Source organism: Eptatretus burgeri, chromosome 12 (assembly GCF_056783735.1).
Source record: "Eptatretus burgeri isolate ZD-2024b chromosome 12, Ebu_testis_v1, whole genome shotgun sequence".
Classification (NCBI taxonomy): Eukaryota; Metazoa; Chordata; class Myxini; order Myxiniformes; family Myxinidae; genus Eptatretus; species Eptatretus burgeri.
In genome coordinates this window covers 89,334,466-89,355,599 of record NC_140972.1, presented here as the reverse complement: position 1 = coordinate 89,355,599, position 21,134 = coordinate 89,334,466, and the positions used below count along the sequence as shown (strand labels likewise).

General features: G+C 47.5%; 2 protein-coding genes across 6 annotated transcripts in view; one reads left to right on the top strand and one right to left on the bottom strand.

Moving 5' to 3' along the window:
• Window positions 1-1,322, bottom strand: part of MVP (major vault protein) — a 74,634-nt gene extending 73,312 nt beyond the window's left edge. The window contains exon 1 of one of the 2 annotated variants that reach the window (XM_085848830.1): window positions 1,107-1,322. The gene's annotated coding sequence lies outside the window, so the exon portion shown is untranslated. The remainder of the gene's footprint in view (window positions 1-1,106) is intronic. The other variant, XM_085848831.1, reaches the window with a different exon arrangement.
• Window positions 1,323-1,458: 136 nt separating this feature from the next.
• On the top strand, window positions 1,459-20,956 carry LOC147016104 (uncharacterized). Of its 4 annotated transcripts, none has more exons than XM_085848837.1 (3): window positions 1,459-1,611; window positions 18,164-19,256; window positions 20,661-20,956. In XM_085848837.1, the coding sequence occupies exons 2-3, from the start codon at window positions 18,237-18,239 to the stop codon at window positions 20,745-20,747; spliced, it is 1,107 nt and encodes a 368-aa protein (XP_085704963.1). In that variant the 5' UTR covers window positions 1,459-1,611; window positions 18,164-18,236; the 3' UTR covers window positions 20,748-20,956. The 4 variants fall into 4 exon arrangements, with proteins under 4 accessions (XP_085704963.1, XP_085704964.1, XP_085704961.1 ...); XM_085848838.1 differs by lacking the exon at window positions 1,459-1,611 and adding an exon at window positions 2,487-2,607; XM_085848835.1 differs by lacking the exon at window positions 1,459-1,611 and adding an exon at window positions 2,655-2,872.
• The last annotated feature ends 178 nt before the right edge of the window (window positions 20,957-21,134 follow it).

Below are 21,134 nucleotides of genomic sequence, written 5' to 3'. Positions count from 1 at the left end.
TTGGCCTCCAAAGCCAGCCACCTACTGGGATGAACATCCTCTATCCTGCAAAATCATTCCTGACCCAACAATGGTGAATCTGACCTTCTAAAAATGTACAAGGGCTTCAACTGCAGCCCAATGAAATACTGCTCTAACTTTTGGGTTGCCATCTGTGCACATCCTGATACTGTTGAGGAGGCGGCCATCAAAATTATTGGAATATCTGTGCCTGTTACTCCCATATCACAGACAAATCAGTAGCCTCTGTACTCTACCACCAGCTGGCTGGTCTTGTTCCCTCTGCCCTTTCCACATTGCCACTTCTACCCCCCAGGATTTCCAGGGTGCAAAGTCTGCTCGTAACCCATAACTGATAAAACTGCCAAAATCCAGGCTCAGTGCTCACCTCCTCTTTTCTCCCTCACCTGTACAGCATTCATTATATATATATATATATATATATTAACATTACTTGCTGTCTTCTTTTGGCTCCATTGAGGGTTCATCCCTGGCTTTCCCTTCTTCTTCTTCTTATGTTTAAGCTTGTAAATCTTGCAAATCTTGTTTGCCCACATCGTGTCCTCTTCACCCTCCCTTAACTGCTCTCATTCTTCCATAAAGTGCATGTTCCACTCCCCAGCTGTTGGTGTGTTGCCCCACTTTTATAGTTTTTGGAATTTTTATTCTGTTTGCGAGCTCTTCCATGAGCCTCGACTTTTGGTTTTAAAATATATATTAAAAAAAAAATCAGAAATATAGTTGTATTACACTTATTATTCAGTGTGTGTGTAGTGAGTCTTCTGTACACTCTTGAACAAGTTGAAAACTGCTGGTTTATAAACAAGTTACACTCTGGGTGCAAACGAAGAGGAATGGGGGAGATGAGGGAGTAAAAATAAATAAATAAATGAGTCTTGGGTGCAGGGGACCGACCCCTTCACAATCCCCAACTCTCTGGATGTATGGCAGAGCACACGGCTCCCGATGACGTCACACGTAAACTCACCCATCCGGAAGTAAACGACTCTTTCGCAAATACAAACAACTCGTGATGATCCAAACACCATCACGTAAACCAATTACTGTGACGAAGCAATCTGAGCGGACATCGCACAGGCCCTTACCGTACAGCGAGCGATATTCTTGGATGCTTGCTTGGTCCTTCGATCAAGGATCCACTTTCGTAACCTTTCCTCGTCCACGGCTCCACCACGACCTCCACTACCTCGTCACGAACATTAACCCTCCGAAACGTCCAATTACAAAACCGCACCCAAGCCACGTTGCCTACTGAACCTCGTTTTATTGAGTGAACCGCCACGCCCCCATTTTACGCCCATCCAATCAGAACCACGCCCACGCACTTCACTGTGCCGCCTCATCTCTTAGCCACGCCTTCTGATTTTTATTTATTTATTTGTTTTTTTTAACGCTGTGGTTTGTTCCATTACTCGTGATCAGCTTGTGGAGAGCTCGCCAAGTGGCTCAGGCTGAAGGACTCAAGCAAGCACGTCGACAGGAGGCTTGAGGAACAGGGATAACAAGATCATTGGTAAAATGGAATAAAGTACACCCCCCGGACTCGGTTGGGCGCACACTCGGCCAACTGACTGCTTGTACCAGTGACAGGTGGGATCTGGATTCGGACCTGAACCCAAATCGAATCGGCTTGTTCTTGTCATTTACCCAACTCATCCACATACAAGTTTTGTCTGGATCAGTCCATACGTTTTCATATATCGTGCTGTACATATCGTTTTTGGCCATTTCTCTCAATGGTGAAGATATATTCTCGTGTTCGTATCTTCACCAAAATCTCATAAATTCTTCCTTGTCACACACTAAACAGGTCCAGCAAGTTTCGGCCGAAACCGTCCATAACTAGGTGAGATATCCTGTTCGAAGACGAACAAACGTGAAACCAACCTCCATCCACCTTTACTGGCGGAAGAAATTAGATTTACATTACGGACGGCAAGAGGCCCCGCCCATTACTTTGTGGACGGGAAGAGGCCCCGCCCATTACATTACAAACGGAAAGAGGCCCCGCCCATTACATTACAAACGGCAAGAGGCCTCGCCCATTACGTGACAAACGGTAAGAGGCCCCGCCCATTACGTGACAAACGGTAAGAGGCCCCGCCCATTACATTACAAAAGGTAAGAGGCCCCGCCCATTACATGACAAACGGAAAGAGGCCCCGCCCATTTCATTACAAACGGAAAGAGGCCCCGCCCATTACGTGACAAACGGTAAGAGGCCCCGCCCATTACGTGACAAACGGTAAGAGGCCCCGCCCATTACATTACAAAAGGTAAGAGGCCCCGCCCATTACATGACAAACGGAAAGAGGCCCCGCCCATTTCATTACAAACGGAAAGAGGCCCCGCCCATTACGTGACAAACGGAAAGAGGCCCCGCCCATTACGTGACAAACGGTAAGAGGCCCCGCCCATTACATTACAAACGGTAAGAGGCCCCGCCCATTACATTACAAACGGAAAGAGGCCCCGCCCATTACGTGAGAAACGGTAAGAGGCCCCGCCCATTACATGACAAACGGAAAGAGGCCCCGCCCATTACATGACAAACGGAAAGAGGCCCCGCCCATTACGTGACAAACGGTAAGAGGCCCCGCCCATTACATTACAGACGGTAAGAGGCCCCGCCCATTCCGCCCATTGTGGGCCAGGACCTCTTTTCCGATATCCCAATGTGGTTGAGCACCAGTTTATCCAGTTCGTGTAAACTACACCTGTGCGTGCTCTGTTTCATACAATCACGTCGGACGTGCAGCTGGCCCAAAGTCTGAACAAACAAACAAAAACAAACAAACGTTGCTTTTGCAAGTTTCGTGCGAAATCCAATTTCTCCAGAAGTTCCCTGAATGTAAGTAACGTGACAAAGGTTTTGTAAATGATTGTAGATTTTATCAAGGACACGTTTTCACGACACATTAACAAGAGTAAGTACAGTCATGAGTTCCATTATTCCGGTTCCTTTTGTTTCCATGTAAAGTTGTTAAATCGTTCACCAAGTGAGACACAGTGGGGACACTGATGTAATGAATAGATGTTTAATGTACACATGGATGTACACACTGCATTTTGTAAACGTGGGAGAAGTAAAGAGAAAATGTTCTATCGAAACTACAAGAGAATCAGAAAACTTAATTCGAAGTGAAACGGAATTTTATTATTGGTTCGGGGTCCCGGCAGTGTGTGTGTGTGTGTGTGTGTGTGTGTGTGTGTGTGTGTGTGTGTGTGTGTGTGTGTGTGTGTGTGTGTGTGTGTGTGTGTGTGTGTGTGTGTGTGTGTGTGTGTGTGTGTGTGTGTGTGTGTGTGTGTGTGTGTGTGTGTGTGTGTGTGTGTGTGTGTGTGCGCGCGCGCGCATGTCTGTGTGTGCGTGTGTGTGCGTGTCTGTATGTGTTTGTGTGTGCGTGTCTGTGTCTGTGTCTGTGTCTGCGTCTGTGTCTGTGTCTGTGTCTGTGTCTGTGTCTGTGTCTGTGTGTGTGTGTGTGTGAGTGTGTGTGTGTGAGAGTGTGTGTCTGTGTCTGTGTCTGTGTGTGTGTGTGTGTGTGTGTGTGTTTTGATAGTTACAAAGAGATCAGCTGTCGAGGACACCACGTGGGTGTGTTCCGTTTGCAAGTGGCTTGCTTCGGGGTTGTTTGATTCAAAACACTCAAGCAAGCACTCCAACGGAACAGAGTGATCGGCCCCGCTTAATAACACGGCGGTCTCCATGGAAACAGTTATCGTGGTACTCCAAAAAATGCTGTCCGGGCCGTCGTTTCCAGTTCTTCTCGATCCTCTTGTGACAACAACTTCCTCCAAACGAATTGTGTTCGCAGCGGACGTGAGCTGACGCAACTTTGGGTAACTCCCGGTTAGCGACGGCCGCCGCCATTTTAGCGCGGTGAAAACACCACCTCAGCGACGATGTGAAGGCCGCCGCTGGCTGTGATACTGTTCGTCCCGCACGTTGTCGGATCGCTTCCGGTATACCAGGGGTATGTTCAGTTCACAAGTTTTTTGTGCCCCTCTCGCCCAGTACATTTAGCGCTCCATTCCAAACGGTTAAGGAACGGCTGGCTTGGCAAGCACTAGCAAGCTGCTTAGTAATTGAACCCTCCTGTGTGTGTGCGTACCAATAAATAGATCCTTTGATTCGTTTGTGGTTTGTACAAATGCTTCAGACTTTTGCGATAAGGCATCCGTGAAGCTGTGATTTGTACCAAACACAACCTCGAATAAGAAAAAAAAAATTCTTTCTTCAAGTTTCCTTCCAGAGAGAGAGAGAAATACCTTGACAGACGCGACAAGTGGTTGATTTGAATGTCGTGGTTCACAGACCAAGTGACTTCATGTGCGTATTTAATAAATAGATATGGAGGGAGAACAAAAGGGTATGAAAGCATTGCAGTGTTCACGCGGAGATAGATACAGTACAGGACTGCACTCACTGCGTGTCTCAGTTACTGGAAGGAGTTCTTCATGAAAATGAGCTCCGACTGACCGACCGATCATCCAATCATGTTCTTTGTGTCAGTGATATTTCAAAAACCGTTCAACATTTACCTTTTATATTGCAGATCTCTCTTCGTCATACTACCCAAAAGGTGGGTGACCGAAAGTATCAGCAAATTGGAAGAGCTCCTTGTTTTTAGTTTTTTTTTAAACTTCACAATAACATCAATACATATCGTGCAAATTGATTCCCATTGAAGTCGTCTTAAAAGTACTCATCTATATGATAATAGCAATTACCCATAGGGTGATTGTCACCCCCTCACTCCCCCCTGACAGTGACTGAGACACTGAGACACACACACACACACACACACACACACACACACACACACACACACACACACACACACACACACACACACACACACACACACACACACACACACAAGCAATTCTGACAACTCAACAAAAGCCTCAGCTTCCCCATCCCAACCCCAAGTCAGGTCAGGTCAGGTATGGGAGCATGTGCCAGAACAGCACGTCGCTGCGTCCACTTTCCGCCGGTACTCCAGGGGCCTCCGTCTGGCCATCCCCCAGGCAGATGCCAGGCCCATCCCCATCTCCTTGAGATGATGGTCAACCTGTTGCAACCATGAGGCACGTGGTCGACCCACTGGCCTCCTCCACTCATGAGACTCCCTCGCTGAGAGAATCTGGTGAGCAGGATCAGAGTCAGGAAAACGAGCCACATGTCCATACAGCCGCAACTGACGCTCACGGACTATGCAGGTAACAAATCTCATCCGAGTCTCTCTCAGCAACCGCTCGTTGGACACAAAATCCGACCAGCGATAGCCAAGGATTCTCCGAAGAGACCTGGTACCAAAGGAATTAAGTCTCCGTCTCAGATCCTTGGTCAGAGTCCAAGTCTCGCACCCATAGAGCAAGACTGGAAGTACCAAGGACCTGAAGACTCGGACTTTCGTCCTCCCGCACAGGTACCGGCAGCGCCACACCCCATGATCCAGTGAATCCATGACTCCCCAGCCCCGACCCAGACGTCTATTGACCTCTGACTCGCAGCCAGCAGAGACATGAATATCACTGCCAAGGTAAGTGAATCTCTCCACGACCTCAACATCCTCACCACAAACAGACACAGACAGGACAGCAGCATCCAAGATGTCACCGAAAGCCTGGATCTTAGTTTTGACCCAAGAAACCCGTAATCCCAACGGCTCCGACTCCTCATTCAGCACCTCGAGGGCCCCCAAGAGGATGTCTAAAGTCTCCGCAAAGATGACTGCATCATCTGCAAAATCAAGGTCCGAGATCTTGACATTCCCAAATGACACACCGCAACTTGATCTCTCCGACATCCTCCCTAGAATCCAGTCCATACAAGTGCTGAAAAGTGTGGGGGCAAGTACACATCCCTGACGAACTCCAGTAATAACTGGAAATAAGTCAGAGATGGTACCACCACACTTCACAGCACTCCAAGTACCAGAGTAGAGTTCAGACATCAGATCGATCAGTTTTGGTGGCACCCCACGAAGACCAAGAATCCTCCAGAGGACATCCCGATTCACTGAATCGAACGCTTTACAGAGATCAACATAGGCTGCAAGCAGCCCCTGCCGAAACTCTCGTCTGCGTTCGGTGAGGACACGAAGTGCAAGGATACGGTCAATCGTTGACCTCTTTGGTGTAAAGCCTGACTGCTCTGGACGCTGGTGCTCAAGCAGATGGTGGCGAACCCTATCGAGAATTATCCGAGCAAAGACCTTGCCCGGCACTGAGAGCAGCGTCACCCCTCGGTAGTTGTTGCAGTCTTGGCGATCACCCTTCCCTTTCCAGAGAGGGACAACAAGGCCCCTCTTCCAGTCAGTTGGGATGATGCCTGTGTTCCAGGCAGAGCACAAAACTGCATGCAACGACACGAGTGCAGCATTTCCACCAGCCTTGAGAAGTTCGGCATGGATGCCACAGATCCCTGGAGCTTTGCCCCGTTTCAACTGGTTCACCGCAGCCCGTGTTTCCACAAGCGTAGGTGGACCACAGTTGATTCGAGGGTCAGCAACAGGGATTGTAACACCCTTGACGTCCAACTCGACAGTTGGGGGATCAGCCTGGTACAACCGCTCAAAGTAACCGGCCCAGCGGGCCTTCACTTCAGACTCCTCTGTCAAGAGCCTACCACTCTCTGCTCGAACTGTAGTGCTCCGAGGGATGGGCTTGGATGAACGTAATGCGCGAATTCCCCTGTAAGCGGGACGAGAATCACCTGTCCACAGGTGATGCTCTACCCCCTCACAGATTCCTCGCACATAGGCCTCCTTGTCCACCCTCAGTGCACGTACAGTTTTACGCCTCAGCTCCCTGAACAGCTCAGCTCTGCCATTCAGCCTGGCCCTGCGACTCTGGTCAATGGTATCCAGTGTCCCTTGAGAGACAAAATTCTTCTTTGCCCTGCGGTGAGCTCCAAGGCATCCACCGGCAACATCAAGGACGGTGGTCTTGAAGGCGCTCCACAACTCTTCAGGACCCCCAAAGCACCCAGACCCCCCAAGTGTCCACTCAGCCTGTTCGCAAACTCCTCAGCTACTCTCTCATCTCTGAGCTTGGCAACATCCAGCCTCGGCTGGGATGGTACCATTCTCCAGGATTTAAGGTGCAGCTTTAGAGTTGCTACAACAAGCCTGTGGTCAGTATTGAGGAACTGAGCACTCCGGTAGACCCTGCAGTTCTGGATCATCCTCCAACGACCGTCAATGAGGACATGGTCAATCTCCTTTGCCACACCGCCAGCGTTGGAATACCAAGTCCAGCGATGAGCTTGTGGGCGCTGAAACCATGAACCAGCCACCCTAAGTCCATGACTTCTTGCAAAGTCAAGGAACTTAGTACCATTCTGGTTCATAGTTCCTGACCCATGGGGACCAACACACACCTCATAACCGTCCCTATCAGTTCCAGTCGATGCATTGAAATCCCCCAAGACTAGAAGTGTATCTCGTCTGGGGCACTGATCAACCACAGACTCGAGTGTGGCGTAGAATGCATCCTTCACGGTGAGATCACTCGCCTCAGTCGGAGCATAAACAGAGACCAGGGAGATGACACCTAAGGAGTGATGAATCCTTAATCTCATAATACGCTCGTTGACCGGTGTTACCTCAATTATCATTGGGGTCAGCTTATTGGACACAGCTACAGCAACTCCTTGGGTATGGTAACCATCAGAGCGACCAGACCAATAGTAGGTGTAACCACCCACCATTATCTCGCCGCAATCCGGTCTCCGAACCTCAGAGAGAGCTGCAATCCCGATGTCCAAACGCTTGAGCTCAGATGATAACAGAGACAGGTGATCATCCTCTCTTAGGGATAGGACATTCCAGGTACCCACCCGAAGGGACCGCCTCAGGTTAACCCAAGGAGACCGCCATCTGGTGGACGACACCTCAGCACCACTCCGACACACTCTCCCGCAATCTGACCCAGGGATGTTACCCCGTGGTTTCCCTCCTAACAAAGATTGGGGGTCCCGAAGGCTTTTCCCCAATCCCGTCATCCGGTGAGCTGCCCTGCGAAGGGAAGCTGCACAGGAGGTATTCCCACGGAGTGGGTTTTCAGATTTTTTTGCGTTTTTGCGTTTTGCGGAATGAAGGGTTTTACGGTGGCCGGAGTGCAAATCCTGCCACCAACCTCCTAATAAGAAGTGGAACCCCAAAATAATAAGAACCCCAAGTCCTTACCTGTAACCCATCAAACCCCCCAATGAAAGTCCTAAACCCCACCCCTCCCAGTCATTAAAAATAAAAAGCAAATGGCCATTCCCACATCGAAACAGCAGGGCATGTAACGTTTTCTGTTTCCCTAACATGCTATCACCGACTTCACAGAAACTCATCATAATTTTAAGAGAAAATAGTCGGAAACAATAGCAAACCTGCATAACCTCCGCAGTGAAAGCGTTCCTAAATTTGCGGTGGTAGTACAGAAATTGTGGTTGGAGTCAGACAAATTGTCCAAACAATGGGTGGAACTCGCATGCACACAATGGTTCCTTTTATAGTACAGTGCTAGCCGAAACCCCGTCACAGACGGGGCACTAAATTGGTCCTTGAGTATTAATTTTGATTATCTGTCGAATGGCGTTGGTCCCATCTCTATCGGATGAAATTGAGAAATTGAAGTTACCCGGTGACCTTGACCCCGTGACCTTTGACCTTGAACTTGACCTCCCCTCCCCCCCCCCCCCCATGTCCGTTCTCATGTCCCAAGGATCATTCATGCCAAGTTTCATCTCATTCCATCCAACGGTTCGGCCACCTATAAAGGACGAACAAACACACACACATACATACATACAAACAAACATTCTATTTTTTTTAGTATCGTGGATGGAAGAGAGATGCCTGTCTGTCTCTACGTGTCACCATCTTTCTCAGAAATGCCCAAAAGGATCTTCATCAAACTTTCACAGGTTCATCAGTGAGTTTTCGGAAAGACTTTTTTTAAATCACTATAGTGCCAAAACCTTTGTAGCTATGTGAAAAGTAATATTAAATGATCACTGACCCCATTCCTTAGTAGGAGTCGCAGTGTTTTAAGCCCCCATTAAAATAAATAAATAAGACCACTACACCTGTAGCTTATCTGGGCTTGGCCTAATGTTGCAACCCCAATTTGGTAGAATTCTGACTGGTGGGGAAGAATCTTGAAGGAATTTACATGATTTACCAAAAATTTTACTAAGTCTCCCATCTTGACAAACTTCTGGTCATGTGATCAGCATGACCTCCGCAATTTAACATCACAACCCTATCCTAATGTTGTAACCCAAATTTGGTAGCATTTTGACGGGTGGGTCTGGCGAAGAAGATTGTTAAAATAATTAATGTGATTTTCGCAAAAATTGACCCAGTTGGCCATTCTGGCATTTCCGGTAATGTGATCCGCATGATTTCCACGATAAAATTAACATCCCTACCCTAACGTAATGTTGCAACATAAATTTGTTTGCATTCTGACAGGTACGTAGAGATGATTTTGGATGGAATTTGTGCGACTGCCATTTTGACACATTTCCGGTCACGTGATCAGCTTGACCTCCGCAATTTAGCATCAGGACCCTATCCTAATGTTGTAACCCAAATTTGGTAGGATTCCGACTGGTGTGTCTGGAGAAGAATATTTTTGAAGGAATTTACGCAATCTTCCCAAAAATTGACGGTCGGCCACTTTGACCTACTTGGTCATGTGACCGCAACGAGCTAAGCAATTCCTGTTACCAGTCAGGGGAGGAACATTGCTGCCAAATTTCAGCCGGAGAAGTCGAAAAAGGAGACGCACGGACGGATGGACGGACGGACGTACGTTGCATGATGACAATACCTTATCTCAAATTACATTCCAGATAAGCTAAACATGGAACAAAAACATTTGATTTCTTCAAAGTGCCTACAGATTTCTTCAAACGGCACTGGACAACGCTGGGTACCCCAGCTTTTCCATGGATATATATATATATATATATATATATATATATATATATATATATATATATATATATATATATATATATATATATATATATATATATATATATATATATATATAGTTACGGTTGTGGAAATTCACAGAACACCATACAGGTTCCCCAGAGATCAGTTATGTCGATAAGTGTGTTCAGATTAGATTTCTACACGGAGGTCTAAAGTGAATTATTCGTGTAACCGGGCTGTGATCTTTGAGTCAGCCATTATTCTTTTGCTATCTTTATTTTGGAACAACCACATCTGAACAACCACAACGGCCTCTCAACAACCACGCCATCCCCACCACAGCGCCAACCACGACATCTCCTCACCATCTCCTCAACAAAATCTCCACAAACGAACAACATCGCCTCACCTTCATCTCCATTGTGCCGCCATCTTTTCACCAGCCACGGCGGATCCCAACGAGCAGCGTCTCCGCGACAGACGCGGGGACTCCCTCGTTGGGGCAGGAGCCGATGATTTCCACAACGTCCGTGTGGTGGAGATGATCTCTGCCACGTCCGCTCTCTCCACGTTTCGTGACGAGATCCGATCAAAATACCAAAAGGGGCGGAGCCAGCGGGGGGTGAAAGGTCGAAAGTGGGGGATCAAACTCACCTCCCACGGACCCCATAAAAAGGCGCGCTGGAATGCCAAGCGAGTAGTTCTTGCCTGGAGAGTCGGTCTGGGTTCACCGAGAAGTCTGTGAGCAGTCTGTCAAGGTTCGAGTCCAGTGGAGGGCAGTCAGGGTCATCGGAGCGCAGCCAAGCCGGCAGTACGGTGCCGAACTGGGGGTCATTGAACACAGCCGGAGAGAAGTCGCCAGCCGGCCCCGAGACGGCCCGTGTAACGCTGAGGAATGGGCGGACTTTTAAAAGAGCATCAACTCGTAAAAGAGAGCAAGGCCCGTTCGTTCCTGAGGCGTCGTCAGCCCGGCCGATCCACTAGGCCGCACGGCGGGGCCTGGACCAACCGAGCTGCCGTGTTTATGGCAAAACGTCGAAGGTCCCCCAGCGAGTCACCTCGAGGGTGGCAGGTAACCAGCACGGCTTCTCGGAGCTCTTGCGGTCCCCACAGCTCCGCAAACATTAAAGGCCTACGGGTCCAGTTCTGCCCCTCCCTTTCCTGAGGTTTCTTTGCATGAAAGTTGTGGCACCGTGTCCGTAAGTAGAACTGTTAAGTGAATGTACAGTAAAAAATAGAACGGTTGTAGTTCTTTGTCTTGCTCGTGTTTTGTCCCTTTCCTGCATTGCTTTACTGACTGCATGATTGCATACATGTTTGCATGCATACGTGTTACAAATAAATGTCATTGTGTGAATGTTCACCTGTTCGTTGTGTCCTTTCCCTCAATTGAGCTGCCGTATTGCGTTCGGGATATTAGCTGGCTTTTAAATAGCCGATAAAGTAATCGGATCCGGCGGGGCTTGGCGATATACATCGCTCGGCAAATCGCAAACGGAGCGAGCTGCTTAAGTGGCTCATTTCCATGCAGGTCCCGTTGAGGTGTAAATCCCCGGCATTTCTGTCTGTGCACATACTTAGGTAAATCGACAATTTGGCGATCGGACCCTGTCACGCGTGGACAGAATAGTTGGCTGATTTACGGTGTGATTAAAAAACACCCGTAGCTGGATTTCGGCATTCATCCGAAAGTTGCGACTCAGTTTGCCACGTTGGTGGGCACGTGGCCGCGATTAGCTAAAAGCGGTCGCTCGCACGCGGGAGTGGTGAAAAACCACAACAATATATATATATATATCTCTCCTTCTTCTTTCGGCTGCTTCCGTTAGGGGTCGCCACAGCGGATCATCCGTATGATCCGCATAGTGATTTGGCACATGTTTTAAGCCGGATGCCCTTCCTGACGCAACCCTGGTCGCCTCTGACGACACAGGGATATGGTATACCAATTTCAACCGGGGTATACACTGGCCCAGTATACTGGTACTCATTTCGCCGACCTCGGAAGGATGACAGGCTGAGTCAACCCCCTGGTGTATTAATTCAGTGGCCCAACGGGGCTTGAACTCAGGACCTTTTGGATCCCAAGCCGCTGCCCGAACCACTGCGCCAACACCAGGCATATATATATATATATATATATATATATATATATATATATATATATATATATATATATATATATATATATATATATGATCTCACACACACACACACACACACACACACACACACACACACACACACACACACACACACACACACACACACACACACACACACACTCAATAATCTTTCTCCAAATGCTCAATGTTATAATTACCGCTTATAGCCCTATTTTCACTCAGCGCTCACTCTAATACTTGGTTTTCAAACCCGGGGGTGTGACCCCCGAGTGGGGTCACCGAGCAAATTTCGTGGGGTCGCGGGCCTCTGCTTGCAGCGAAAAAAAATTGTCTATTTTCGATCGGTGTTCGCTTTTACGGGATGTAATATAAACGGTTCGTTCAAAATATGGGAACCGGCACAACATGACGCTTGGAATGGGATCCAGCCGATGCGCGGGCTCGCTGAAGGGCGGTTCATTTTGGCGGGAAATTAGTGGTTTGATCCACGGCCTCTCAGACTCAGACTCGGACTCTGACTCAATCATTAACGTCTATTCACGTCTCCACGTACGACTCGAGACCTTATTTGTGATGTCAGCATCGGCCACCAGCAAATCTCGAGAACGTTCTTACCAGGATAAATTTCTGGACCTTGGATTTTACTACGTGGTGGATAAAAGTGGGGCACAGAGGCCTCAGTGTGTGATTTGTTTCGAAGTGCTTTCTACGGAGTCTATGAAACAAAATAAGTTGCAGAGGCATTTGACTACAAAACATGTGCCTTATCAGGATAAGGAGAGAGCGTTCTTTGAGAGGAAACTTCTTGCACTCAGGAATACGCGTCTTGACAGAGAAGGTACATGCCACCAGACCAATTCTCGGGCATTAGAGGCCTTGTATCGAGCGTCACTCCATGTTGCCAAGACTAAAAAGCCTCACTCCATTGCGGAAGAACTCGTGCCGTCATGTGCAAAGGACATGGTATCTCTGATGGTTGGGGAGGAAGCGGCAAATAAACTGGCAGTTATACCCCTCTCTGACACAACCATCCAACGCAGAATTGAAGATACTAGTACGGGCCCGTAGGTGCGTGCCTGTAGGTGCAGCTCTCTCTCGCCCCTTCTCTCTCGCCCCCCTACTCTCATCCCCCCTCTCTCGCACTCCCTCTCTCCCCCCTCTCTTGCCCCCCCCCAGTCTCGCACTTCCTCTCTCGCCCCTTCTCTCTCGCCCCCCTACTCTCATCCCCCCTCTCTCGCACTCCCTCTCTCCCCCTCTCTTGCTCCCCCCCCAGTCTCGCACTTCCTCTCTCGCCCCATGTCTCGCCCCCACTCTCATCCCCCCCTCTCCCGCAGATATTGGTCGACAGATAAATGGCCGTAACTTGGGAACTGCTCGTCCGATTAATATCAAACCTCGAAAAGGCACATCCGCGGGTCCCCAGCAATATTCCTGGCAAGTTTCAATCAGATCGGACCATCAATCGTGCAAAAAAATAATAATAATAAATAAATAAATATTGTGACGTCATTCGTGATGTCAGCACCGTGTCTTGTCATTGGTCGACAGATAAATGGCCGTAACTTGGGAACCGCTTGTCCGATTAATATTGTTGTGGTTGACGAAATTCGCAAACCACCATTCAGGTCCCTTAGGTGAGATATCTCTGTAGGTATATGTGTAGTTAGGCCCAAACCCGTTGTTTAGAGGGAATAAATGTCATTCATTCGGGCTGCGACCCCTCTAGATAGCCGTTTTTCTTTTACTATCTTTATTTTGGACCAGCCGCCATTACTACCACCACCAACCACGTCTCAACAGCCATCACACAACAACCACCAACCGCAACGCCACTTCACAACAACAGCCACGACCTTTACCGTCACAACTCGCCCTCTCAACCATCGCATCACCACCATTCCCGCGCCGCTTGTGGGCACCGATACTGGACTCGTGCAGGGCGCGCACCGAGCAGCGGGTGCAGAGGCACAGCCTTTCCGAAGAAAACGGATCAAAAACGACTCACGCCCACTTCTGTTCCGTCCTATCGGCGAGCGTGGGGCGATTTGGCCCCGCCTCCAGGTGCGTCGGAGTGTGGTCGCTATATGCAAATTCATGGATCAAAAAGCATTCACGCCCACTTTTCCTCGGTCCAATGGGGAGCCAGCCAGAGGTGAAGGGTCGAAGGTAAAGGGTCGAAGGCGAAGGAGCGAGGCCCCGGGGGCTATAAAGGGCCGCGTTCGCTCGCAGTCGAGTTGGGAGTCAAGAGCAGTTTGAAGTTGAGTTGGGAAGAAGTAGTAGGAGTCAGTCAAGTTGAGTTCGGAGTTGAGTTGGGAAGAGCCAGTCAAGAGAGGAGTCGGAGAAGGCAGTTGGACGGAGCTGTGGAGAGTTGGAGAGGTGGCGGCGGCGAAGGCAGTCGAGGGGGTGCTCGTGTCAGAGTCGGGGAGCTGCGGAGAGGAGAGGCCGGTAACGCGACCGAGGTCGTGGTGGAGACGCTCGTTGCGGGACCCGAGCCAGGGAGATATCCTCCTTCCCCCGAGCATCAACAACCCCCTCCTGTTTCCCCCCGCGCTGAGATAGTGCGAGAAGGGGGCCCCGTTCCCACTCCATTCCAGACACTGTCCGCGAGGCCCGTGGAGTCGGGGCGCCACCGCCATTTTGTGGCTCAACATCAGACGGGTAGGCCCGACGCGGTCTCGGCCCCAGGCCCGTCTGGCCCCATCATCCTTGAGGGTGGTCCTTTTCTTTTGCTTTGAGTATATGTGTTGTCGGCGCCGTCTGTGAAGTAAAACTGTATAAGTGTTGCCGTGTGCTCGGTAGTCGGTTAGATCTGCATTGTGTTTTGCTTTTACATTTGCTTTTTGTGCATTATTGTGTGTTTCTTCTTCTTTTACATTTGCTTTTGGTGTAATTGTATATGTGTGCTTTCCGTTCATCGCGAAATAAATGTGCTTTATGGTGAACTGTTTTCCCGTTTCGCTTCGTCTTTTCCTTTATTGAATCTCCATCTTACTTCACGTAAAGGGTTGGTCGTGGGCTAAAACGCCCGATAATTAATCGAACCGTCCAGGTTGACGATAACACCGCTCAGTTATCCCGATAGTACGGAACGGGTCGCTTAAAGTGGCCCGTGTCCGAAGTCGACCTGCGGCGAGGTGCGATCGCCCGGTCTACCCTCCGTGTGGGTACTTAGGTAGGTCGAATTTTGCGAGCAACCCTATCCCACGCGGGGGGCCGATTGGCACGATCGTGGTGAGGCCGAAAGGCCCACCCGTGACTAGTTACCGGCGTTAGTCCGAGAGGGTCACGACGGGATTGTCCGTCCGGTGGGCGACGTGCCGCGATTCGAGTTACGTGGCCGTTCGCACGCCGGCGGGCGCGAATCCGCAACAATATCAAACCTTGAAAAGGCACATCAGCGGGTCCCCATAATTATTCCTGGCAAGTTTCAATCAGATTGGACCATCAATCGTGCAAAAAATAATAATAATAAATAAATATTAATTGTGACGTCATATCACCATGTCCTGTCATTGGTCGAAAGATAAAAGCCGTAACTTGGGAACCGCTCGTCCGATCGATATCAAACCTTAAAAAGGCACATCCGCGGGTCCCCGGCAATATTCCTGGCAAGTTTCAATGAGATCGGACCGGCGGTCGTCGAGAAACGGCGGTCACAGACAAACAGACAGACAAACAGACAGACAAAGACAGACAGACACACAGAGATTGCTGGAATTATAGATAGATGAGTCTGGACGTAACGGCTTAGGTCGTACAGAAGATAAAGAAATCGCCGTGGCACGCCATACAGTTCGACGAGTCCACTGATATCGCATTGTATGCACAACTCATCGTCTGGGTCCGCTTCATCAAGGCTGATAACTTTGTCGATGAGCCTCTGCTCATCAAATCATTGGAGGCCACCACCAAAGGCGGGGACATTTTTGGGAAAGTCGAGCAGTTTTATCGTGACCATGATCTGGACTTCGGAAAGTTGCTCGGTTCAACAACCGAAGGTGCGCCAGCAATGTTAGGAGTGCGTTCTGGATTCAAGGCAAAATTTCTTGAGATGGCTCCTCAGACCTCCATGGTACACTGCATGATTCACCGAGAAGCGCTCGCCTCTCGTACTTTGCCAGGAACCTTGCAGAGCGTGCTCTCAGAAGTCGTAAAAACGGTGAATCACATCAAATCGAGCACCCTCGACACTAGGTTATTCAGGCTATTCTGCCAGGAGATGGACGCCGACCATCAGAATTTACTATTCTACACTCAAGTCAGATGGTTATCTCGAGGAAACCTTCTTCTGCACATTTACGAGTTCAAAGATGAACTGAAGGAGTTCCTACGCACACAAGGGAAAACGGCATGGGTAGCGTTGCTTGAGTCGGACTCTTGGCTGTCAGAACTGCTATCTCGTTGACATCTTTGAACGTCTCAATGTCCTCAACCGCTCCCTCCAAGGCAAAGACGCCAACCTCATGATTTTTCACGACAAAATGAGCGGATTTCTGGCGACTCTAAAATTACTGGCAGACAAAGCAGCTGTTAAGCGCTTCAGCCTTTTTCCCCGTCTGGTAGAGCATCTAACGACCTGCCAGTATGATGATACTGAGCTCGACAGTCTTTCTGGGGAGATAGCACGTCACCTTCGGTCGCTCATTGAACAGTTCGAGCACTATTTCCCTGAGCTGGATGTGCAGTCCTTTTCTGTGGTTCGGGACTCTTTCACGGCTCCACTGGACTCGATTGCTGATGAAGATACAGCACAGGAAGAGCTTCCACAGCTCCAGCAGGATTCAGGAGTGCAGGCTCTTGTGCAGACGAATTTGTTGTCGACATTCTGGTGCAAAATGTTGCCGTCGTACCCGACCCTGTCACGGCGCGCCATTAAGGTTCTCATGCCATATCCTTCATCATACTTTTGTGAGCAGTCGTTCTCCACCATGGTGGTGATTAAAACAAAGTACAGAAATCGCCTAGAAATGGAGCGTGATATGATCCTGGCATTGTCATATACTTCTCCACGAATAGAGAAGTTGGTTTCTGAAAAACAGGCTCATCCTTCTCACTGATATATCTAAATGTCATTCGGACTCATCTTCTGAAACATTCAACTGTAGTATTTGGATACTGTCGGCTATTCTCAGTTTACTCGTCTATGAAAACATGACGATGGTGAATAAAGTAAACAGTAAATGTTCTTGTGTCATATGAAATCTTATCTTATATATTATGAATTGGGTTTTGAATCTTTTGGGTCGCGTGATGTAGAGGGGTTCTGAAATTGGGTCGCCACTAAAAAAAGTTTGAAAACCACTGCTCTAATACATCCTGAACGTTATACGAGATATGATGGTACTGATATGCTATTATGCAGAAGGAATTTTTTTCAGAGACTCCAATATCACTAATATAACTCACCGTGGCTTTCTACCAAGTAGCAGTGCACATACAGAAAACTGAACACATGGCCAGGAGTGGGGATCGTCAATCCAAACATCTGCTAAATTCTTATATGGACACTTTTCTCGTCCAATCACATTGAATTTCACTTCATAATGATGTTAAGCAAATGCTAAGATTTTCCAGATAGTTGAACGACATTTTGGCAAACTACACAATTAAAAACTACGAACAGTATCATAGCTTGCAATGGCGTCCGACTCGCTGTGAAAGTTGTTTTCACCATACTAAACTGGAAGCAGCCATCGCTAACTGGAAGTAACGCAAAGTTGCATCCACCCATAGAGAGTGCTACAAGAGGAAAATGGAGAAATAAACGAGTCAGAAGGGGGAGCCCAATGCCAAGCTCATCAATAGACCTGTCATTGTGCATTTTGGGGTGGGGGTGGAGGGGTTTTTACATGTTTGTACATTTTAAAGAATTGGAATGAAAAGTAGAAGTAACAATAAAAGTATGGACTGCGCATTTAAATGATGTCTTCTGCAACAATATAACTGAAGAAATAGCCACCAACCAAATGCTAACGGAACACACTGCAAGAAGGGCAGGTAATCTTTGATAAAAGTTGGATTGAAAGCAAAGATTGTTTATCAGCCTCATATTTTGACCTTGTACCATTGCAGAATCTGCAAAGCCTGAAAGTGGTCAAATGATAATGTATCATTTAAAAAGGAAAATGCTTGAGAGAGACAGTGCATGAAGATGATGAGAAGTGAAGAGCTTGCGCAGCTGGCTCATACACCACCAACACCTACAGGAAAGCAACTACTGGAGATTCATGAAGAGCAGAATGTTGAATCTCCACCAGCCTGGGTATATCACACGCTAGAAACAATCCCTGAAGAATCACAGGGAATTGTGATGGAGGATGAGGATGTAGTTGAGAAGCATGAAGAAAATGTACAGGTCAATGAAGACAGCAACATGACAATATATAAAAGATGGAAAGAAAAAGTACGAAAACGAGTCAAAGGGGACTTCAGAAGGAAACGCTCTTTCAATACCAATAATTCCTTGGATTTCAAGAATGAATTTGAATCAGAGGTAGAAATTTATACACCTGAAAGAAAGTTTCAGTGCATGGAGATGAGAAAACGTGAAGAGTTTGTGGAGCTGGCAAGTACATCGGCAACACCTGCAGGAAAGCAATTACTGGAGATCTATGAAGAGGCCAACATTGAATCCACACCAGCCTGGACGTACCACACACTGGAAACAATCACTGAAGAATCAAACAGCATTGTGGAGAATGAGGATGGAAGAGTACAGGGAGAAGAAGATAGCAGCATGACGATAAATAAGAGAAGGAAAGAAAAAGTACTAAAAGGAGTCAAAGTGGACTTCAAAAGGAAAAACTTTTTCAACGCAAAGAATTACTTGGATTTCAAGAATGAATTTGAGTTGAAGGCAGAAATCTGTACACCTGAAAGAAAGGCTCAAAAAAGCAACAACTTTAAAAATGAACAATTGCAGCCCACGGACAGTGAAGATACCATTGGCCTAACAGTTGAGGGAAAAAGCAAAGAGGTTGAACTGGATGATCGTTCTTCAATCGACGATGCGCAAAGTGTCGATCAAACGTATTCTTCTGTCAATACAGCATTCTCATTTTTCTGCCTGTCTCCACTGGCAAATGCATCTTTTGACCGGTCAAAGACTCCTGGCATCAAGTCGAAGCGACAGCAGTGCAAGAAAAGGCAGAGACCAAAAAGAAAGGTATGTGATGCCATAATTGTTTCTTTTCCATTTTTGCTTTGCATGTTGTACAGCAAACATGATTAGCTTTCGTCCGACAAAAGAACACAGAATATGAACATCCTTGACTGCAGTACCAATGATGCAAAACAATGTAAACCATAACCAACCACCTGAGTTGTGAAAGTACAGGAGTTACTTTAAAGGTTCTGGGATAAAGACACAATATTTAATTAGTTTTCATTTCATTTTGAATCTTTCAATATTCTTGTGTACCAAACTCTATTATAGAGCGTCGGTGCTGCCAAAGCAGTTTCTACTGGGTGGTTTGCCATTGCCTTCCCAGCAGCAATTTGGAATTTGTTCATGGTGCTGACAATAGCTCGCCTACTTCTTGCGGAGAACACTGTGGGATCTTTAACGTCCACCAGCTAATGTCGGCAGATAGGATGCCCAGTTTAACGTCATCTGAGGGACGGCACACACATTGATGAATCATCCTGATTTTTCAATATACCAGTACATAAACTTAGAAAAATCCTTAATTATATATTGAACGAGAACAACACTTGGCAGAGTGCATCCCTCCGCCAGGTTAAACGATTAATGTTTTGTATCCCACTGATAGGCTGGATCTGGATCTTCACCAAAATGGAATCAATTAGTCCTGGTCACACACCCATGTCCACCAAATCCGTCCATAACTTGAGATATCCTGCTCAAGACAGATGTACAGACAAACAGGGGTGAGTGAAAACATAACCTCAATCCACATTCGGTGGTGGAGGTAAAAATAAATTACAAAAATAAAATACATTTTGCAGGTCTTGGACTATTATCTCGTTCCGAGCAAACTCTGCCAGAGGTAATTCGACAAAAACTTGTAAGAAGTACAGTCTTGTAAACTTACCTGACAAATTGGTAGGCTTACAAGCATGTAAACCATTTTATTAACATCAAAATGATGGAGAAAATAATACAGAATCACATCACAGCACAATAAGCCTGGTGTTGGCTTAGTGGTTAGGGTGGTGGCTTGGGATCCAAGGGTCCTGAGTTCAAGCCCCGTTGGCTGCTGAATTAACACCAGGGGGTTGACTCAGCCTGTCATCCTTCCGAGGTCGGCGAAATGAGTGCCAGTGTACTGGTTCCGGTGTATGCCCCGGTTAGAATAGGTGTACCATATCCCTGTGTGTCGTAGGAGGCGACCAGGGTTGGCATCAGGAAGGGCATCCGGCCATAAAACATTTCCTCAAGAAAAAGCCAAACCCCTGCACAGCAGGGAAAAATGGCTGTAAAAACGGTCATTTTTTTATATCACAGCACAATATTACTCTACTGTGTTGTATTGATATATTGCTTTCATCATGAAATGCAGTCGGTGAATAAGCAACTGAATACACGTTGTGTACATGTGTCTCACAGTGCCGGATAGATGATGAGAAAGAATGGACAACTCGGATGTGCACAGTGATTGAGGAAGCGGAGGACTACGAGCTGCAAATCGAGTGAATGGGTGCTATTTACTGCACAAACTTTGGAGAAGATGGTGGTGGTTTACCCTCAAAATGATCAGTTTCTGGAAATAAAAGTGGATGTACAACAGCTCCACATAGTTTTCTACGTTCTTAATTCCAGCACAACCAATTTGCTGCAATAAATCCGAATTTGAACATTATCAGTTGTTTGGTTACCCATTGTCAGTGTTTTAGGTTTTTGAATATCCAATATCCTTACTATACTTCACGGACCGGTGTTTAATTGTCGTGCTGCTCCTCCTATAGTTCTAGGCCGATTTCATCTCGACTTGCTGCAAAGGATCAGCATGACCCCAATTCATGTACAGGGTGTTTTTGTCGTTGCTGGTGGTCATTGGAGGCAGGGGGAGTGGGGGGGGGG

Coding starts and splice junctions, on each gene's coding strand:
- LOC147016104 (XM_085848837.1), top strand. CDS start 18,237: ATGAAGATGATGAGAAGTGAAGAGCTTGCGCAGCTGGCTCATACACCA. Junction 19,257..20,660: donor GGCAGAGACCAAAAAGAAAG/GTATGTGATGCC, acceptor TGTGTCTCACAG/TGCCGGATAGATGATGAGAA.